Source organism: Hemitrygon akajei, chromosome 31 (genome assembly GCF_048418815.1).
Source record: "Hemitrygon akajei chromosome 31, sHemAka1.3, whole genome shotgun sequence".
NCBI lineage: Eukaryota > Metazoa > Chordata > Chondrichthyes > Myliobatiformes > Dasyatidae > Hemitrygon > Hemitrygon akajei.
Window position 1 is genome coordinate 11415103 of NC_133154.1, and position 19028 is coordinate 11434130.

The 19028-nt window shown below is 48.8% G+C and overlaps 1 protein-coding gene across 14 annotated transcripts in view; it reads left to right on the forward strand.

The window, feature by feature from the left end:
• Window positions 1-636: 636 nt before the first annotated feature.
• LOC140719031 (uncharacterized) overlaps window positions 637-19028 on the forward strand; it is a 114120-nt gene continuing 95728 nt past the window's right edge. For 9 of the 14 annotated variants that reach the window (XM_073033371.1, XM_073033379.1, XM_073033374.1 and 6 more), the window contains exons 1-10: window positions 638-804; window positions 1827-1856; window positions 8048-8104; window positions 10206-10262; window positions 12659-12694; window positions 12834-12869; window positions 13742-13798; window positions 15857-15892; window positions 17050-17106; window positions 18226-18261. In XM_073033371.1, the coding sequence (XP_072889472.1) occupies window positions 744-804; window positions 1827-1856; window positions 8048-8104; window positions 10206-10262; window positions 12659-12694; window positions 12834-12869; window positions 13742-13798; window positions 15857-15892; window positions 17050-17106; window positions 18226-18261 (463 nt within the window). In that variant the 5' untranslated portion in view covers window positions 638-743. Of the gene's footprint in view, window positions 805-1826; window positions 1857-8047; window positions 8105-10205; window positions 10263-12658; window positions 12695-12833; window positions 12870-13741; window positions 13799-15856; window positions 15893-17049; window positions 17107-18225; window positions 18262-19028 lie in introns of all 14 variants that reach the window. The other 5 variants (XM_073033377.1, XM_073033381.1, XM_073033372.1 and 2 more) reach the window with 2 other exon arrangements.

Sequence of the window (19028 nt, forward strand, 5' to 3'; positions counted from 1 at the left end):
CTGAACATCCTCTACATAGCACCATCCAGAGACAGAGAAGCAGTTTCAGCGACAGGTTACTATCGATGCAATGCTCCTCAGACAGGATGAAGAGGTCAATACTCCCCAATGCCATTAGGCTTTACAATTCAACCGCCAGGACTATGGGACATTGGAAAAAAAAAAGTTGAATTTCCCCATGGGGATGAATAAAGTATCTATCTATCTATCTATCTATCTAAGATCAGTGTGGAGGTTGGGGGGGGATTCTAGATTTCTTCGACAGAGGAGGTAGGCCGCGGAGAGCCACCGGGCCACAGCCCTGAGATTATGGCATCCCTTTGGAATCCCCGGCTGGAACAATGTCCAGATCCGAAATAAAAAAAAAACGATGCACTTCATTGAGAGTGTAAATAGACTGCAAGCCTAGCGTGACCACATCTGCCCGGAATTAGCTCGGAAGAGGTGGAATAATTTGTCTCACAGACACACACACACACACTCTCCCTATACATTGTGAGCTGCGATGGCTGGTCCTGTCAGGATTGTGAATCACCGGGCAGGTGGCGGCGGGGGGTTCGGGGTTTGGACGCTGCTGCCCTCGCTGTGGTTACCTCTGGTCCATCCTGCGAGCAGATGGTAGAAGCCACAGCATCACATGACTCACTCCGCCAGGCAGCAGGAGCGGCATAAAAAAGCCAGGTCTGCCCCTTGTAGATCATTGCATTGCCGGTCTCCAGCTCGCTGCCAGGACACGCGGAGAGATGAGAAGCCTGCTGCTGCTGCTCGCCCTGCTCGGACTGGTGGCTCACACCTACTGCCGAGGTAGGCAGAGGAGTTAAATCTGCTCCGGTTAGCCCCCCACCTGCTGTAGCACGGGAAGGATGTATCTCGCACCTTGGAGACGCCAATCCAAGGGATGTTTTTTAGTGCGCAGTCATTCATTCTGCGATGCGGGATCGCGCGTTTTAATTCACCCTGGCTTCCTCGCACTCTCCGGGGGAAAAAACACAGATCCCAGGGGCGCATCTGCATAGATGGGGTTTAAATGAGGTGCTCAGCTCCTGCACCACTCTCTCTCGCAGCCCAAGCGCTCTGCCCCCCTCCTCCCCACTGCAGCAACAGCCCCGTGGGGCTGCAGTGCGTTTCCCCTGCCCCCTCCACCCCCGACCGTCCTGCCGGTTAACCCGGGGCGGAGGCGAACCCCAGGCTTGACCTTGTGCCGCTTGCGGTGACATTGGGATCTTTTCACCATTCCCCGCCATGGTTGCGCCTCCCTCCCCCCCGGCCCTGACGATGACCCTGCGTCGCTTCAGTGACCCTTACGACCGCAGCAACCCAGCCAACCCTGTGACCCGTCACTGGAACCCCGGAAACCCCTGCTGCATGCTTTTACAGCAGCCCCCTGGGGAGGGGAGGGGAGGGGGTGTGAGGATCTCTGGCACCGGGAGAGTCCCTTCCTGAGCGTTACCCAGTCCGAGGGGGGGTCTGTAGAAGGTTCCAGGGGAGGGCTGGCATCCTCAGCCCGTTAGGATGGACCGACCGTCAGCCAAAGGCAGCAGGACAGGAGCATGTAGTTGCAGGAAGTGGGTACTGCAGATGTGCTAAAGATGCAGTAAGACACAAGCTCCACTGCAATAATGTGGAGACCTGCCCGTTCCCCACTCGCGTTCAAATAACGGGGCAGGGGGGGCAGAGGGAGAGGGAAAACAAGGCGAGAAACATCCAGAAACAGTCAGAAAGATTCTTGAAAATCCCTCCGTGGTAAATTGGTCTGTTGACACCTATCTTTATTGATCGATCGCACTGGAAGCATCATTGTGACACGGTATTTCTGTCTTTTGCAGTGATCGTGAAAGACCTTAATGAAGGAGACGGTCAGTATCTTTACTTCCCTTCAACTTTCGTAGTGTCCTGTTGCGATTCTATTCTGATTTAAGATTTCTATTTGTATATTTTTGCTATTACTGCCAATAACTGAGGACTAATTGCTACTGGAGGTTGGTATATTTGCAATTTAGATGTAATTAGAAGATCCCTTGATCAGTCTGTTCATTCCCTGTAACAGCTAGCAGCTAAGTCCCGTTCTGCCACTTACAGGGCTTTTCTCGTTGTGTTTTGAAGGTTGCTGTAGTGCTGGACCTGTACAAGTGTAAGGAGTCAGTTTACAAATCAACACTCTCTCCCTCTCTCCCTTCCCTCCCTCTCTCCCTTCCCTCCCTCTCTCCCTTCCCTCCCTCCATTTTTTATGTTCGAGTGAGTGGACACTTTATTAGGTACTCCTGAGTGCATAAAAGCATGCACACATGGTCAAGAGGTTCAGTTGTCGTTCAGACCAAACATCAGAATAGGGAAGTGCCTTTGACCGTGGAATGATTGTTGGTGCCAGCTGGGGTGGTTTGAGTATCTCAGAAATTGCTGATCTCCTGGGATTTCCACGCACAACGGTCTCTAGAGTTTACAGAGAATGGTGAGATCAACTAAAAAAAAATTCAGTGAGGGACAGTTCTGTGGTGAAAATGCCTTGTTAACAAGAGAAATCAGAGGAGAACGGCCAGACTGGTACAAGCTGACAGGAAGCCAACAGTAACTCAAATAACAACAGTGGTGTGCTGAAGAGCATCTCTGAACGCAGAACACGTTGAACCTTGAAGTGGATGGGCTACAGCAGCAGAAGACCACGAACATACACTCATTGGCCACTTTGTTAGGTACAGTGGCCACCGAATACAGTATATACAGAGGGAGGGCAAATGAGGAATAGCAATAAAGAGAGTCAGACAGTGCAAGACAGAGAGAGAGAGAGACTGAGTAAGAGAGAGAAAGACGTAGAACTGGGCAGGGCAAGAGACAACTAGAGACTGACAGCTCTAATATCTTTATGTCTGTCTATGTTGCAATCTCCTTTTCTCCGTTGTTACACGGAGGCAGAGGGGAGGATAAGATACGGAGAGACAGACTGAAAGGCAAAGAGAGACGGAAGAGCAGATGGTGACGAGTGAGATGAGCAGAGAGAGAGAGAAGGACAGATGGAGGTCGGAGAGGGAGACAGACAGATAAATAGATAGGTTGGCAAAAGAGAGAGACGGAGACATAGTCGAGGGAGAGTGCAAGTCCTTACTGGCGTGCCTTTGACCTGCCCTTGTGCAGGATGCTCCAGCTTCTCCTGGCACCGCTCACTGGGTTGGCTCTGGCCCAGCCAGTGAGGCAGCAGGTCCCTAATAAATCCTGTGTTGCATTTGGCTGCTCATCTGCTGTTACTGATAAGCTACAACGTGAAGCTTCTAGTCACTCCCCTCCCGAAAGTAATGTTTTGCTCTCACCCACCTCATCTATTACAAGCCTCCGATGAGGGTCCCAGTGACGGTCAATATATCCACTTACCGTTGCACTGATCAGTGCACCCCCTTCCTCAATGTCGGACCCCTTAGGAGACGGAGGTCTGGGGTGTTACACAGAGGGTGGTGGGCGCATGGAGCACCTTGCCAGGGGCGGTGGTAGAGGCAGATACATGAGGTAATTAAAGAAGCTCTTAGATGGGCTCATGGATGATAGAAAAATGGAGGGTTATGTAGGAGGGAAGGGCTAGATTGATCTTGAGAGTAGATTAAAATTTTGGCACAGCGTTGTTGGCTGAAGGGGTGTATTGTTCGATAGATAGTCTATGTTAGTCGCTATGTTAGTTCCTCCAGAAATACTATACAGTTTTGATACAAGATGGGTCCTTGTCGTCCTGGCGTTTTATTGAGTAGCAGCAGGGTGGGGGTGGGGGGGGGGACCGGAAAATAGGAGGGTGATTCCGGAAAGCCGGAATGCCACAGGCTGAAGAACCTGCGGAGCAGCGGAGCATCTCCGTAACAACAAGCCTCGGCTCGAGCACCTCCTCTGCTTTCCAGTTCACTGGCGGCATCAGGGTTAAAATGACGAACCGTGCGTCCAATTCTGTCTGAATTCACTGCTCTACCGGACTGGTTGGGGTGGGGTAACATGCAGGTGGAGAGAATAGGCTGACATCTCCTCCCCATCATGATGCCTATTTCTGCCCTGTGATAGGCAAGGCAGGGTTCACTTTATGGATAGGCGAGGACCCTCCTGATAAGAAAGAATCTGACCTGTCCATGTGAATATCCAGCACATCATTTGATGCTGGTTTTCAATGCTGGAGCGATTGAATTTAAGAGCGGGGAAGTTATGCCGTAACTCTACAGGGTATTGGTGAGGACACACCTGGAGTACTGTTCATTTCTGGTCTTCTTACTTGTGCAAAGATATACTGGCTGTGGAAGTGGTTCAGTGGAGATCCACGAGGTTGATTATGGAGATGAGGGGTTTAACCTCTGAGGAGAGATTGAGTTGCCTGGGACTACGCTTGCTGGAATTCCGAAGAATGAGAGGAGTTCTTATACAAACATTTTGATAGATACAATAGAGGCAGGAAAGTTGTATCAACTAATAAGTGAGACTAGAACTTGGGGACATAATCTCAAGATTCAAGGGAATAGATTTAGGAGAGAGATGAGGAGAAACTGCTTTCCCCAGAGACTATTGGCTCTGTGGAATTTTCTGCCCAAGGAAGCAGTAGCGGCTACCTTATTTAACATATTGAAGGCACAGTTCGGTAGATATTTCCATAGCAGGGGAACTAAGGGATTCTGGGGAAAAGACAAGTAGGTGGAGCTGAGCCCACAGCCATGATCTTATTAAATAGCAGACCAAGCTCAACGGGCCAAATGGCCTTGTCCTCGTCCCATTTCTTATGTTTTTTTTGCTCTTACATCTGAACCCTGAGACCGTGCGATCTGTCTATCTCTCTGGGGTGAGACTGTTCAGCTCAGTGACACAGTTCCCCCAAGCCTCCTCCTCCTCCTCCCATTGGAGCTTGGTAACACCCTCATCCAATTAGTCGCCTTGCTTTTGGTCATGTGATCATTTCTCTCCTCCCCGCCTCTAAATATATCATTGAACAATTCCTTTAAAATTTCAAAGTCTCTTGGTGCAGAGAGTGTAGAGAAGGTTTAGCAGAATGCTCTCTAGAGTGGAAAGGGTTTTGGATAGGCTAGGGTTAAATCGGGGAGTTGCTGGGCAGCACGGCTCGAGGGGAGGAAGGGCCTATTCTGCGCTGTATCTCAATAAATAAATTAACAGCTTGATCTTTATATTGTACTTGCCCTGGCTTGCTGGAACGCAAGATCCATGGTAGACCCCAACTCTACAACTAGATAAGTACAACTAGATCAGGGGTCACCAACAGACCGGTTTAATATTGACAATATTCTTGTGGACCGGCCGACGGGAGGGGGTTGTTAATCGCGACTGGAATACAGCGATACTCGAAGGAGGTTCCTTATGTCCAGTCTATTCCGCAAGTTAGTTTACGCAGCAATCAGCACTTGCTTCTGTCCCGCTTGCTTACGTTTTTTCCCGCTCAAAAAACTCAACGGGTTTGTCTTTAAATGTGGGGTGCTTGGACCCAAGGTACCGAAGCAGTTTTGAGGGCTTCATTGCCTCATTAGACAGCCTCCAGGCCTGAACTCCAGCCTCCCGCCCACCCGCTGCCAGATGCCTTGGCCAGATGCAGCAGGTCATGGATGGGGTGAGAGGACAAGGGCAGGGCCGGAGGTCCCCGTACCGGAGCCGCGACGGTCGCAGTCCGGAGAGAGGGACAGGGAACGTGCCCCCTTTGTAGGATCCATCGGCTGACAAGGGTTTGTCTGGAGGGATGACTTTCAGTAGATCGCAGCGAGGTAGCTGCTCTGCTACTTACAAAACCCTGAGCCCGAATTAGGCCGTCTGCGAATATTTTAGCACCGGTTTCCCCGTGAACATTCAGTGTAGTAAACAGGTTTAGAGGCAGCGCCCACCTGTCCGCGCTCCGGGCCGGTAGCAACGGCGCTTCCCGGCGGCCACGCAAAGCCAACCAGTGATCCCTGGCGCGAGGGTCTCACTGCGTTTAGGCGATTGATGACCTCGCGTGCGTTCAAGTTCAACAGTCAGCGTGACAGGGAATGAGGAAAGGTGCAGCTGACTCATATCGTTTCATATCGCCAAGTCATATCGTTTCCTCGCAGCCCGGTGGTTGGGGACCACTGAACTGGATAACTCTAATCCTACCCTAAGCTAGTGTTGCATTTGGAGATGATATTGGAAGTCAAGTCATGTGGTTACAAACATTTCATTAAAGGAATGTCAGTGAACCACAGCAACTGGGAACTAACTCTAACTGTAACCAACTCACTCTAACTGAGAACCTGCCTCGTGACCTCTCTTTGTACTGAAAACCAGTTTAAGGTGGCAGATAGAGTGGATGTGGAAAGGATGTTTCCTGTAGTGGAGGATTCCAAGACCAGAGGACACAGCCTCAGAATAGAGGGATTTAGAGAGTTTTAGATGGGAGATGAGGAGGAATTTCTTTAACCAGAGAGTAGTGAGTCTGTGGAATTCTTTGCCACAGGTGGCTGCGGAGGCCAAGTCATTGGGTATATTTAAGGCAGAGGTTGATAGGTTCTTGATTGCTCAGGGCAATGAGGGATACTGGGAGAAGGCAGGAGATTGGGGCTGAGAGAAAATGGATCAGCCATGATGAAATGGTGGAGCAGACTTGATGGGCCAAATGGCCTAATTCTGCTCCTATGTCTTATGGTCTTATAAGGGAATCTTCTCCGATTTTAAAAATTGCTCATGAGACAACAAAGACAGTCTTGATTAAGGCTCACAAAGAAAGAAAGAGAACACAGAGCCAGCTATGCCGCAAGTGATTGAAAATCGGCTGAATGTTTACAGGCAAACAGCTGATTATAAGCATGTAAACAAGCATAAAGAAGATTAAATTACAAGAGAAATAGCAATTTGGACCCCAATCCACCACCAGGCGCTTAGGTATGGGGAGATAGCTGATGGGGATTGCGTAGGTATGGGGAGATAGCTGATGGGGATTGCGTAGGTACGGGGAGATAGCTGATGGGGATTGTGTAGGTACGGGGAGATAGCTGATGGGGATTGCGTAGGTACGGGGAGATAGCTGATGGGGATTGCGTAGGTACGGGGAGATAGCTGATGGGGATTGCGTAGGTACGGGGAGATAGCTGATGGGGATTGCGTAGGTACGGGGAGATAGCTGATGGGGATTGCGTAGGTACGGGGAGATAGCTGATGGGGATTGCGTAGGTACGGGGAGATAGCTGATGGGGATTGCGTAGGTACGGGGAGATAGCTGATGGGGATTGCGTAGGTACGGGGAGATAGCTGATGGGGATTGCGTAGGTACGGGGAGATAGCTGATGGGGATTGCGTAGGTACGGGGAGATAGCTGATGGGGATTGCGTAGGTACGGGGAGATAGCTGATGGGGATTGCGTAGGTACGGAGAGATAGCTGATGGGGATTGCGTAGGTATGGGGAGATAGCTGATGGGGATTGCGTAGGTACGGGGAGATAGCTGATGGGGATTGCGTAGGTACGGGGAGATAGCTGATGGGGATTGCGTAGGTACGGAGAGATAGCTGATGGGGATTGCGTAGGTACAGGGAGATAGCTGATGGGGATTGCGTAGGTACGGAGAGATAGCTGATGGGGATTGCGTAGGTACGGGGAGATAGCTGATGGGGATTGCGTAGGTACGGAGAGATAGCTGATGGGGATTGCGTAGGTACGGGGAGATAGCTGATGGGGATTGCGTAGGTACGGAGAGATAGCTGATGGGGATTGCGTAGGTACGGGGAGATAGCTGATGGGGATTGTGTAGGTACGGGGAGATAGCTGATGGGGATTGTGTAGGTATGGGGAGATAGCTGATGGGGATTGTGTAGGTATGGGGAGATAGCTGATGGGGATTGCGTAGGTATGGGGAGATAGCTGATGGGGATTGCGCAGTCTGGGAGTCCGTTATGGAGGAGCAATTGGGGTTGATGTCCTCTCCTTGATGAGGTGTTTGACCAGCCCCTATGTTGGCCAAGTTCTTTGGTAATTCATAATAGATTCCTTCCATAATTCATCGCCCAGTCACATGTGTCACTGGGAACCTTCCACGCTCATTTTCCATTTTATAACCAAAAACCGGTTTTTCTTTACAGATTCCAAAGAGGGCGTCGAAAGGAAAGTCAAAGTCTTCGGATCAGAAGGAGATGATGGTTTGTGGATCTCTCTGTATGGGGGTAGACTGGGTCAGTGGGGATTAACAAGCACATGATATCAGATCCACGGGTACCAGCAACAGAACGGGGAGTGGAAGGCCAGATACAAAGCAGAAGGATTCGGTTTAGGGAAGGCCCGATCGAGGGAAGAACCCCCCACCCCCCCAGTGTGCTGAGGGAACTGAGGGGACGGGGACGGGAGAGGAGGTAGCTGGAGGCCATGGGCGCTTGCAAAATTAAAAATTGAATGAGATGAGCAGAAAGATTTAGGAAAGAGATCAACAATGCAAAACAGCAACACAGTTAAATAAGGTGAAAAATAGACTGTGGAGTTCACTCCCACACTAAATGGTTGAGCGATGTAACAGTGAAGAAGATGTACAAAATACAAGTAACAACGATATACAAGAACATAGAATCGTAGAATTGGCCAATCAGGTCTATGCCTGCTCTAACAGAGTAACCCCCTTCCCGTTACCCACAGCTCTGCATGTTATTCTATCTCAGTTCCCAAACCCAGTTCCTCGATCGGGGCACGCTCAGATGCAAAACTACAATTTGTACAAAGAGAGGTCCACAAACATGCCTTCTATCTTTGTCCACCATTTTGAAGCTGTGACCCCTCCTCTTTGGATCTTCCGCTGCCAGGGTCCGCTTCCTTCAGTTTACCTCAAAGAAAATGTTATGATCTAGGTCTGCTCTTTCCAATATCTCCCCAAGGAGAGCAATTCTCTCCAGGATGACCTTATACCTTTATCCAAGTCCCAGGAACCATTCCAGATCCTTGTTCCTGTACCCTCCACAAATCCTTCACGCCCTTGCTAAGGTGAAGTGTCTGATGTTGGCCAGGACTCTCCAGAAGCTGCCATCCCAGAGATTTACACAGGCTGGGCAGAACCACCCTATACTTGCCACCAATGCCTCTACGTAGGCCCTCTGTTGATCAGGGTCAATCACGGATGTTGCATCCTAGATGTCTGCGCTTCCCAGGGCCCGTGCGGCAGGCTCCCCCTCTCCACGCAGCTGATGAATCCAGGGACCGATACGGTTAATCACCAGCGGCATTGCAGGAGTTTCCAGTCGGTGTTGAGCTCAGCGTAGGACTGCCTTAGGGACTCCAGCTTCAGGTTTTTCCTTGGGGTTTACTCCTGAAGCCTCCCCCATGAGTGGATATAACCTCAAGGCAGTGGAGGTTTGAGATCAGAGTTCTTCCTCCTCCTAGATGAGCTGCCAACCACGGCTGAGGAGCCCCAACTGCTGGAAGCGGCTGGTTTTGGCACCAGAAACCCACCTTTGTCGCTTCTCCTGTTGGTAGAAACTGTTCTGCTGGGTTTAGTAGCTAAGCCACATGTGAAGGCCAGGAGCTGGACTTGATTGCCAGAGGCTATTTGAGGTGCACGCCATTGGGAGGATTTAATAGGCAATCCCCATTACCATCCCCGACTATGACAACCTTAAGGATCCAAACACTATGTACTAAGGCCAGATCCCCCTTTGGTTTATGGTGGCCAACAGGAAGGAGACTTGAATGAAGCTTAAATATCAGCACACGTTTATTCCTGTTTATTCTACATACAGTAAATCTGATAATCCGCTATCGGCTGCTCAGAAATCCCAGTGTATCAGCACCTAATTCCTGTACTCCCTTCCACGAGCTGGAGCCGGGATTTGTCCTGCTCTAAGCCGAGCTGGTTCTAGTTCCCCAAACGCCCTTGAAACTTATCGAGAAGGGTCTCGCCCCGAATCGTCTCCAGTCTACTCTTTTCCATCGATGCTGCCTGACCTGCTGAGTTTCTCCAGCATTTTGTGTGTGTGTCTGTCGCTTTGGGCTTCCAGCTTCTGCAGACTTCCTCTGTGTCTGTGCGTTGACTGGAAGACTTAATACATTGGGAGGACACCGACTCGGCAGCCAGGCATCTCAGATCAAGGGGTAGGAGACCCACTCGCCCCGGAGACTCTGGGGTTCAATTAGCGGTGAAAAGCTGGACAATTCCACCCACCCTGAGTCAGATCGGTAGGGATGCAGCATTGGAATATGACTGGGAACACAGATGCCCTTTCTTCGCAGTGTATGATCAAAAACTGGTTTTGCTTTCAGGTTCCAAAGAGAGCGGCGAGCGGAAGATCAAAGTGATCGGACCCAGAGAAGACGATGGTTTGTGTGGGGATTATTGACTAAGCTGGTGTGGTGAGGGTGGGGGGGGGGGGGGGGGGGGGGAAGAGAGCTGACACCGTGAGGATTAAAAGGCTGCTTGTTTCACATCAAACCCGTGTGGAGTCGGGGGACCAGCCGCGGAGCAGTGAACAGGCTGAATATACAACAGAAACGGTAGCGAGGCGGTCAGCGCGAAGCTATTACAGGGCGTCAGAGGTCGGAGTTCAATTCCGCATCCTCTGTAAGCAAGTTGATATGTTCCTTCCCGTGAGCGCGTGGGTTTCCTCCGGGTGTTCCGGTTTCCTCCACAATCCAAAGACAAAGGTTGGTAGGTTAATTGTACTGTGACTTGGCTAGGGTTGAATCGGTGGGTAGCTGCGTAGTGCGACTCAAAAGGCCGGAACAGCCTGTCCTTGCACGATATCGCTAAATAAAATCAAAACATTTGGTCCCGGGGCAGACTATGCTACCATACGGGAGCTGGGTCCATTGTCATGTTCATCACCCTAGGATAAATAGTTTCAATAAAGATTTGGATGGAAACAAGGAGACAGGCTCAGGTGGGGAGAAAAGGAGGGGACATTCTGTTGTGAAAACAGGGCAGCAACTGGTGTGGGGGAGAATAGAGAAGTGGGGAGATGCGATCGTAACTCATTCGAAGTAGACGGGTGATAGAATCAGGTTTACTATCACCGGACAACAACACACACAAAATGCTGGTAGAACACAGCAGGCCAGGCAGCATTTTGTGTGTTGTTGTTGTTTGAGTTTCCAGCATCCGCAGATTTCCTCGTGTTTACTATCACCGGCATAGGTTGTGAAAATTGTTAACTTTGCGGCAACAGTACAAAGCAATACATGATAATAGAAAGGGAAGGAAACTGTAATAATAATTAGCTGTCATAAAGCTATAATAATAAGCAGAAAATTAAGGGATAACCTGTACAAATCATTTCAGAAGAACACAGATGCTCTAGGAAACAGGGGTTGGTGAAATGGAAAACCAGCAGGGTTAGCCTTGAGGCAGCTGGATTGAAGGATTGGGAAAATCAAAGCAGAAGGATCCAGGAAGCAAGTGTAAATTAACCAGAATGAGTCAATCTGATATAAAAATAAATCATGCCAAAAGAAATAAATATTCCTGGAACTGTTACCAAGTGTGATCGCAGTTATCGTTTCTATAATAGCACGTCCAGGCTTCTTTAGCTGTTGGGATTAAATATAACGACTTATTTTTAATCCTAAGTAATTTATTTCTTATTTTGTTTATTTAGATACAGCACGAAACAGCCGCACCTCCCAGCCCACCTTTTAACCCTATAGTCTAATCTCGGGGCAATTTACAAAGACCTATTAATCTACTAACGGGTTCGTCTTTGGACTGTGTGGGGGGGGAAACTGGGTCACCCGGAGGAAACCTACGCGGTCACGAGGAGATCTTGCAAACTCCTTACAGAAAGCACTGTAATTGAACTCTGATCTCTGGAGCTGTAATAGTGTCATGCAAAAAAAAACCCACCACGCTAACGTCTGTCTGCCCGTTATGCCGCCGGCATTTAGGGCAGCGATGAAGGTCCTCCATCTCTGGCGGTGTTCAGGGCTTCCTTCATCGTGTCAGCGGTTTCCTTGCGGTTTTCACCACTGTCAGCCATGCAGGTCCCGGGTGGCGACTCAGGAATACCGTCACGCTCCGATGTAGAAGGACTCTTCATTGCTGTTTCCGTAACAGTTTTGTTTTACCAGCTGGGGGTAGTCAGCCCTGAGCTGAACCCCCAAACCTGGAGAACCACCATGTCACCGTACAGCCCTGTTAGTAAGATAAGATTAAAAATAATCATCATAATCTTTAAACAGCCATCTGATTGAAAATTGATTAGCCTGGATTGAACTGGGTTTGCAAGCACCACTGATGGGGCAGGCTCAGACGCAGGGCAGAGAGCTGCTCTCTCTAGCGAAGGGGCTCCCAACCCTTTTTAATGCCATGGACCCCCTACCAGTCACCAAGGGCTCGTGGGCCGCAGGTCTAGTGCAAAGATCATGGATCTGAGGCCCTGGAGAAGGTGAATCAGTGATGCATGGGGATGATTGGGAGGTCGAAACTATCAGGAAGAAGGAACAGAGTGGAAATCCCCTTCTTTAAGTGTAAACATTACCTTCATGAGAGGTGTTGTTAATGAGGGGTAGGCCTGATGATGTCAGAGCTTGTGCTTCACACCAGGGCCAGGAACATTACTGTAAGATTCTCAGCGATCCTGAGGTCCCACAAGGAAGGAAGGGGAAGTTTTCTCAAAGATTGCAATGTCTCGGTGTCCACAGGGGGAGTGGGACTTTTGAGAAATGTTTGAGTAGCTGACTGTGTGCTCGGGAAACTGAAATTCTCTCCCTTTACGTTTCAGACTCTGCCGAGAATGAGAGTGGGCCGGACGCTAAAGGTATGTCTGCTGACCTGTCGACAATACGTCACTGGGATATGTCATAAAAGCGGGACGGGTAGAGTTTAAAAGAGTGCAATGGATGGGAAATAGAAAGCCTTGCGGTTTGTGAATCGATTTCTTTATTTGACTCTTCCAGATTCTGTTGAAAAAGAGAGTCACTCCGCAGCTCGAGGTATTGATATTTATGATTTCAATGTCACCCTATCACATTCTCTGGTGAATAATCCACTGATGACTGGATTAATGACTCTCGGAATCTGTTGGAATCCATTGGCCTTGGCTGGAGTCCCGAAACTGTGAGCTCGGAGCCAGTGCTGGGCTCTCTGTTACGATACGCACCCAACCATGCCGCCTTCCAGGGTTTAGGTGCTCTGACTCTCCAGAATATGGATAGCATTTAAAGCCTCAGGCCTGCCCCGCTAACTGGCGGCCATGTTTTGAAGCCAAGATTTTAATACTTAACGAGCACCTGACCTGAGGTTAGGTGCTCAGCTGTCAGCTTTATTTTGGATTCTTGCCTAGGGTCTAGTTTAGAACCCTTTCCTCGTCTTTGTCTTGGATCAGGCCTCGATTCTAGGCTCAGATACTCCAGCACTTGGGTCCTAACCGCACCCACCTAGGCCTCTCGTCGTACCTGGCTCCTGTATCCGAGGAGCTGGGAGGCCAGAGTGGATGGGGGGAGGGACATTCTCATCCCCGGACACCAGTGCTTTGGAACAGAGGGCATGTGTGTGGCGCGACTGGGTTGAAACTGGCAGAGGTGGGTGGATGCCAACCTGGACCCAGAGGCAGGACTCTCACTTGCCCCAGAGACATTGGATTTCAGGCTGCGGTGTCCCGGGGTAAAGGTCAGACCCTAATCCCAACCTCAGCTGGGGCTTTGGGCAAAGGGCGATCAGCTCATGGGGAGGCACCCAGATTAGTGGGGGGCATGCAGTGCATTAGGATGGACAGATAGTTGCACGTTACATGTTTGCACTTGGGAGCCGGGAACTTTATAGACACTCGTCTTCCATTTTATAATAAAACACTACTTTCTTCCAGACTCCAAAGAGAGCGGCGAGCGGAAAATCAAAGTGATCGGATCGCGAGAAGACGACGGTGTGTGGATCTCTCTGTGTGGGGACTATTGACTGAGCTGGTGTGGGGGAGCTGGCACTGTGAGGAATAACAAGCTACTTACTCCACATCAATCCCATTAGGCCACTCGGTCCATCAAGTGCTCTGCTCTCCAATCATGGCTGATTTATCCTCCCTCTCAGCCCCGTTTTCCTGCCTTCTCCCCGTAACCTTTGACGCCCTGACTAATCAAAAACCTATCAACCTCCACTTTTAACACACCCAGTGACCTGGTCTCCACAGACGTGCGTTGCAATGAATTCCATAGAATCACTACCCACTGGATAAAGTTGCTCCTCATCTCTGCTCTAAGTTGACATCCCTGAAGCTGTGCCCTCTGGTCTCGGGCTCTCCCACTATTGAAAACATCCTCTGCACATCCACTTTGCCTAGGCCTTTCAATATTTGGTAGGTTTCAATAACAGTACCCACCCCCCCCCCCCCCATTCTTCTAAACTCCAGCGAGTACAGGCCCAGAGCCATCAAATTCTCCTCATACATTAACCCTTTTATTCCCGGGATCATTTTTGTGAACCTTCTCTGGACCCTCTCCAATGCCAGCACATCCATTCTTGGATAAGGGGCCCAAAACTGCTCTCAATACTCCAGACAGAACTGGACGTACAACAGAAGCAGCTTCCCCAGTGCAGTCTGCGCTGCTGAACAGGAACTGGGCCTGTTAATTGCCCCAAGGCAGTGAATGGCTATATCTTTGATAAAGATCTGACTGGGAATGAGGAGACTCACTCTGGCGGGGAGAAAAGGAGATGACAGTCTCTTGTGAAAATAGGAGGGTAAATGGGTCAGGAGAGAATAGACAATACGTGCAGGAGTAGGCCATTCGGCCCTTCAAGCCAGCACCGCCATTCACTGTGATCATGGCTGATCATCCACAATCAGTACCCCCGTTCCTGCCTTCTCCCCATATCCCTTGACTCCGCTATCTTTGAGAGCTCTATCTAACTCTTTCTTGAAAGCATCCAGAGAATTGGCCTCCACTGCCTTCTGATGCACAGCATTCCATAGATCCACAACTCTGGGTGAAAAAGTTTCCTCAAGAATGGAGATCCGGGGAAACATAATTACAACTCGTTCAAAGCATCTCGGTACTTTTCATGCTGTCCTTCAGTAACCAATGGGCCCTGTTTTTACACAAATCCAGAAATCATTTTTTGTCCTTACACCAAAATCTCATTATATAGTAACTATACTGCCCCATGAATGGAATCCAAAGCACATCAGATCAATAAGAAAGAACACTGTTATGAAAATTACAGAGAGACAGGAAAGTAATTCTTCCATCTGTAGATAAGAACCTGATGTACACACATTGGACTTCTGAATTTAATCATGTTATGGGAGGGCTCCCCTTAAGTTGGGTATTCGTAACCCAGGTAATTAGTAAAAGGGTCAGGAAGAAGCATTTTCAGGTTATTTCAGGATTATGGAGATGTTCTACTGAAAAAGTGATGACATTGGAGAGTGCTGTCCCAGACACTGGGCCCGGAGATGGAACTCTCCACCACAATGAAGCCGAGTCCTTGGAGAGGACGCAAAGTGGTATTCAGGGGTAATACCAGGACTGGGAGGCTGTACCTGTTAGGAAAGATTGGGTAATCAGTAGGAAACTCCTCTAGGAAAGTCCACTGCATTTATCATTAGGTAATGAGAGCTGTTGATAGGGTAGACCTGACAAAGATCTCAGGGCTTGTTTCTGAGACCAAGGTCATCACTATAAGACCGTAAGTGATGCAACGAGGAATGAAGAAGAAGATTGCTCTTTCTGGGCACCAGTGATTTTCACAGCCGGAGATGAAACCTTTTTTTTTTTGGTAACTGACCATATGCTCAAGAATCTAAAATGATCTTCCTTGCATTTCAGTCTCGACTGAGAACGAGAGTGGGCCAGATTCTAAAGATAGGTCTCCCAATCTGTGAAGGATTCATTGTTGGAAAAAAAAAGAGATTTAAACTATTCTGACAGCAGGGGAAAAAATGTCTTGAAATGGATATGTTAAAATCCTTTTTCTTCTTTTCCAGACTCTACCGAGAAAGAGAGTCACTCTGCAGCTCGAGGTACGGATATTTATAAATTTTAATGTCTCCCTGTCACATTCCCTGGTGAATTATCAACTCAGCAGTTGTCATACCGAGCTGAGATGGATCTGGAGCGGGTGTTTTCTATGGGGCATCTATAAAAATTGGTGAGGGTCAACAGGGACATGTTGATTTTCCGTCAACTTCTGAAGAAGTGAAGGTGTTGGTGTGCTTTCTTGGCCATTGGATCTACGTGGTTGGACTAGGACAAGCCTTTTGTGTTGTTGACACCTTCAAACTTCACCAACTCACACCACACAATTAACACATAGAGGGAACTGTATGGAAGCACTTCGATACTGTGGAACTCCCCCAACAATTTCCATTTTATTGTGTTTTTAATATTTAAGAAAGTGTGTGGGTGTGTATCTCATTCGTTTAAATAATTAATTACAGGTTATATGTAAAAATATGTCATTCTACCTTGTGATACATGCACTCCTCGCTTCGAGTAAAATACAAAGTTATACCCACATTCTTTGGACTTCCCGGAGGGCACCCATTTCAGTTCTACTTCCCATTCTCAGTCCATGGCCGCCTCTGCTGCCACAATGAGGCCGCACTCGGGTTCCGTCTGGGTAATCGATCCATGAACATCGGTTACTCTAACTTCCAGAAATTGCTCCCCTCCCCCCGCCTCTCCTTCACCATTCCCCGTTCCTGTTTCCCCCTCTCAGCTTATCTCCTTACCTGACCATCACTTCCCTTTGGTGCTCCTCCCCTTCCCCTCCTTCCATGGTCTTCTGTCCTCTCCGAATAGATTCTCCCTTCTCCAGCCCTTTCACCAATCAACGTCCCAGATCTTCACTTCAACCCTTCCCCCTCTCTCAGTGTCCCCTCTATCACCTGCCACCTTGTACTTCTTCCTCCCCCCCCCCCACCAAATCTTCTTAATCTGACTTCTCCCCTTCCTTTCCAGTCCCTAATAACGGGTCTTAGTCCGAAACATCGACTGTTAACTGTTTTCCTGACCTGCTGAGTTCCTCCAACACTTCATCTGTTGCTTTGGATTTCCAGCATCTGCAGATTTCTTCGTGTTTGTTCTTCGGACTCCCATGTTTTCTTAGAACTAGTTTAATGTTTTGAAGATACAAGACATAACACACTTTATAATCAAAAACTGGTTTTGCTTTCAGATTCCAAAGAGAGCGGCGAGAGGAAAGTCAAAGTGATTGGATCGCGAGAAGACGATGGTTTGTTGATCTCTCTGTGTGGGGATTATTGACTGTGGGGGAGCTGGCACTGTGAGGAATAACAAGCTACTTATTCCACATCAGATCTGCGTGGAGTCAGGGATCTGGCAGTGGGACAGTGAACAGACTGGTTATTCGACAGAACCAATTACTCCAGCCCACTGTCCAAGAGCTGGGTCCGTTATCGTGTTAGTCACCGCAAGGAAGTAAATTGTAAATATCTTTGGATGAGATGATTCACTCGGTTGAGGAGGAAAGGAGATGACAACCTCTTGTGAAAATTGGAGGGTAAATAGAAATAGAACATGGTCTGTTCAGCACAGTCTAGGCCCTTCAGCCCACAATGTTGTACTGACCAACTCCACAATCAATCTAACCCTTCCCTCCTACACAGACCATTGTTATTGTTCCTTTCCATGCCTTGTGACTCATCAGGTGGCAACCTTAATGTTTCTTTAGGAATTTGTGTCTGTTTTACGAGCCCAAGTTGCTAGCTCGAAGCTCAATCCAGCACGGATGGAAAGTGTGCAAGGAGCCGACCGGATTCGAACCCCGGACAACTCGACTCCAAGTCCAGGGCAGATACCATTACACCAGCAACCGGCACGCAGCCCATAACCCTCCATTTTTCTTGCGTGCGCCTATCTAAGATTCTTCTAAATGTCCCTCTTGTATCAGCCTTTACCCCCACCCCCCAGCAGTTCATTCCACACACCTATCACTCTCCGTACGTGAAACTGTCTCTGACATCTCCCCGGAACTTTCCATCACTCATCTTACAGGGCCATTACTAGCCTGGGAAAAGGGCGCTGGGGAGAACAGAGTTTAGGGAAGACAGATTTACATCTCATTCAAAGTAGCCAGGGACGATAATAAAAATAATAAGGGAAAAATATTTTGGAAGAACACGAATGTTGGGGTGAATGTGTACTTAGACATTGGTGAGTGCAGACCTGGACGCCTGGGGTCAGAACTGCTCTCTCTCTACTACTGTGAGGAGACTGGGGCCCTGGAGACAGAGCACCAGTGGTGTACAGGGATAAAATCAGGACGGTAATTTTATGAGAAACAGACGATGTATTCTGATGGATAAACCAAAATTCTTTTCCTTCTTTCCAGATTCTGGAGAAAAAGCGAGTCACTCTGCAGCTCGAGGTATTAATATTTATGATTTCAATATCTCCCTATCACATTCTCTGGTGATTAGTCCATTGACACTTGTACCAATGAATCTGGCAATCTGCTGAGATCCACTGGGCTTGTCTGGAAGCCCAAAGTTGTGAGCCCAGAGTCAATGCTGTATCTGAGGAGCCAGGAGGGTGGACTGTGCGGGAGAGGGACATTCTCATCCCCAGACTCCAGTCCCTCAGGAAACGGGACATGTGTGTGTGTGTGTGTGTGTGTGTGTGTGTCTCCGAGGGTTTGGGATGAGGAAACAATGGGCAGCACAGTGGAGCATCTAGTAGGGAAGCTGCTTCGCATCTCCGGAGAACAGGGATCAATCAGGGTGTCATCTGTGTAGGGTTTGCATGCGCTCCCTGTGACCATGTGGTTTCCCACCCAAATCTCAAAGATGTATGGAATTGTGAGTTAATTAACCAGTATAAATCCACAGATTCAACATTCTCTGGCTAAAGAAATTCCTTCTCACCTCTGTTCTAAAAGGACACCCCTCTATTCTGAGGCTGTGTCCTCTGGTCCTAGATTCTCCCACCAGAGGAAACATCCTCTCCACATCCATTCTATCAAGGCCTTGCAACATTCAATAGGTTTCAATGAGGTCACCTCATTCTCTTTCAGCATTTGGGCGACAGGCAAACAGTAGATGGGGAGGGACCTAGATGTGAGCGTAACTGAGTGTGATCAAACACAAATGCACTTTACTACTGCGAACTTTGCACACTCTTTCCCAATTTATAACT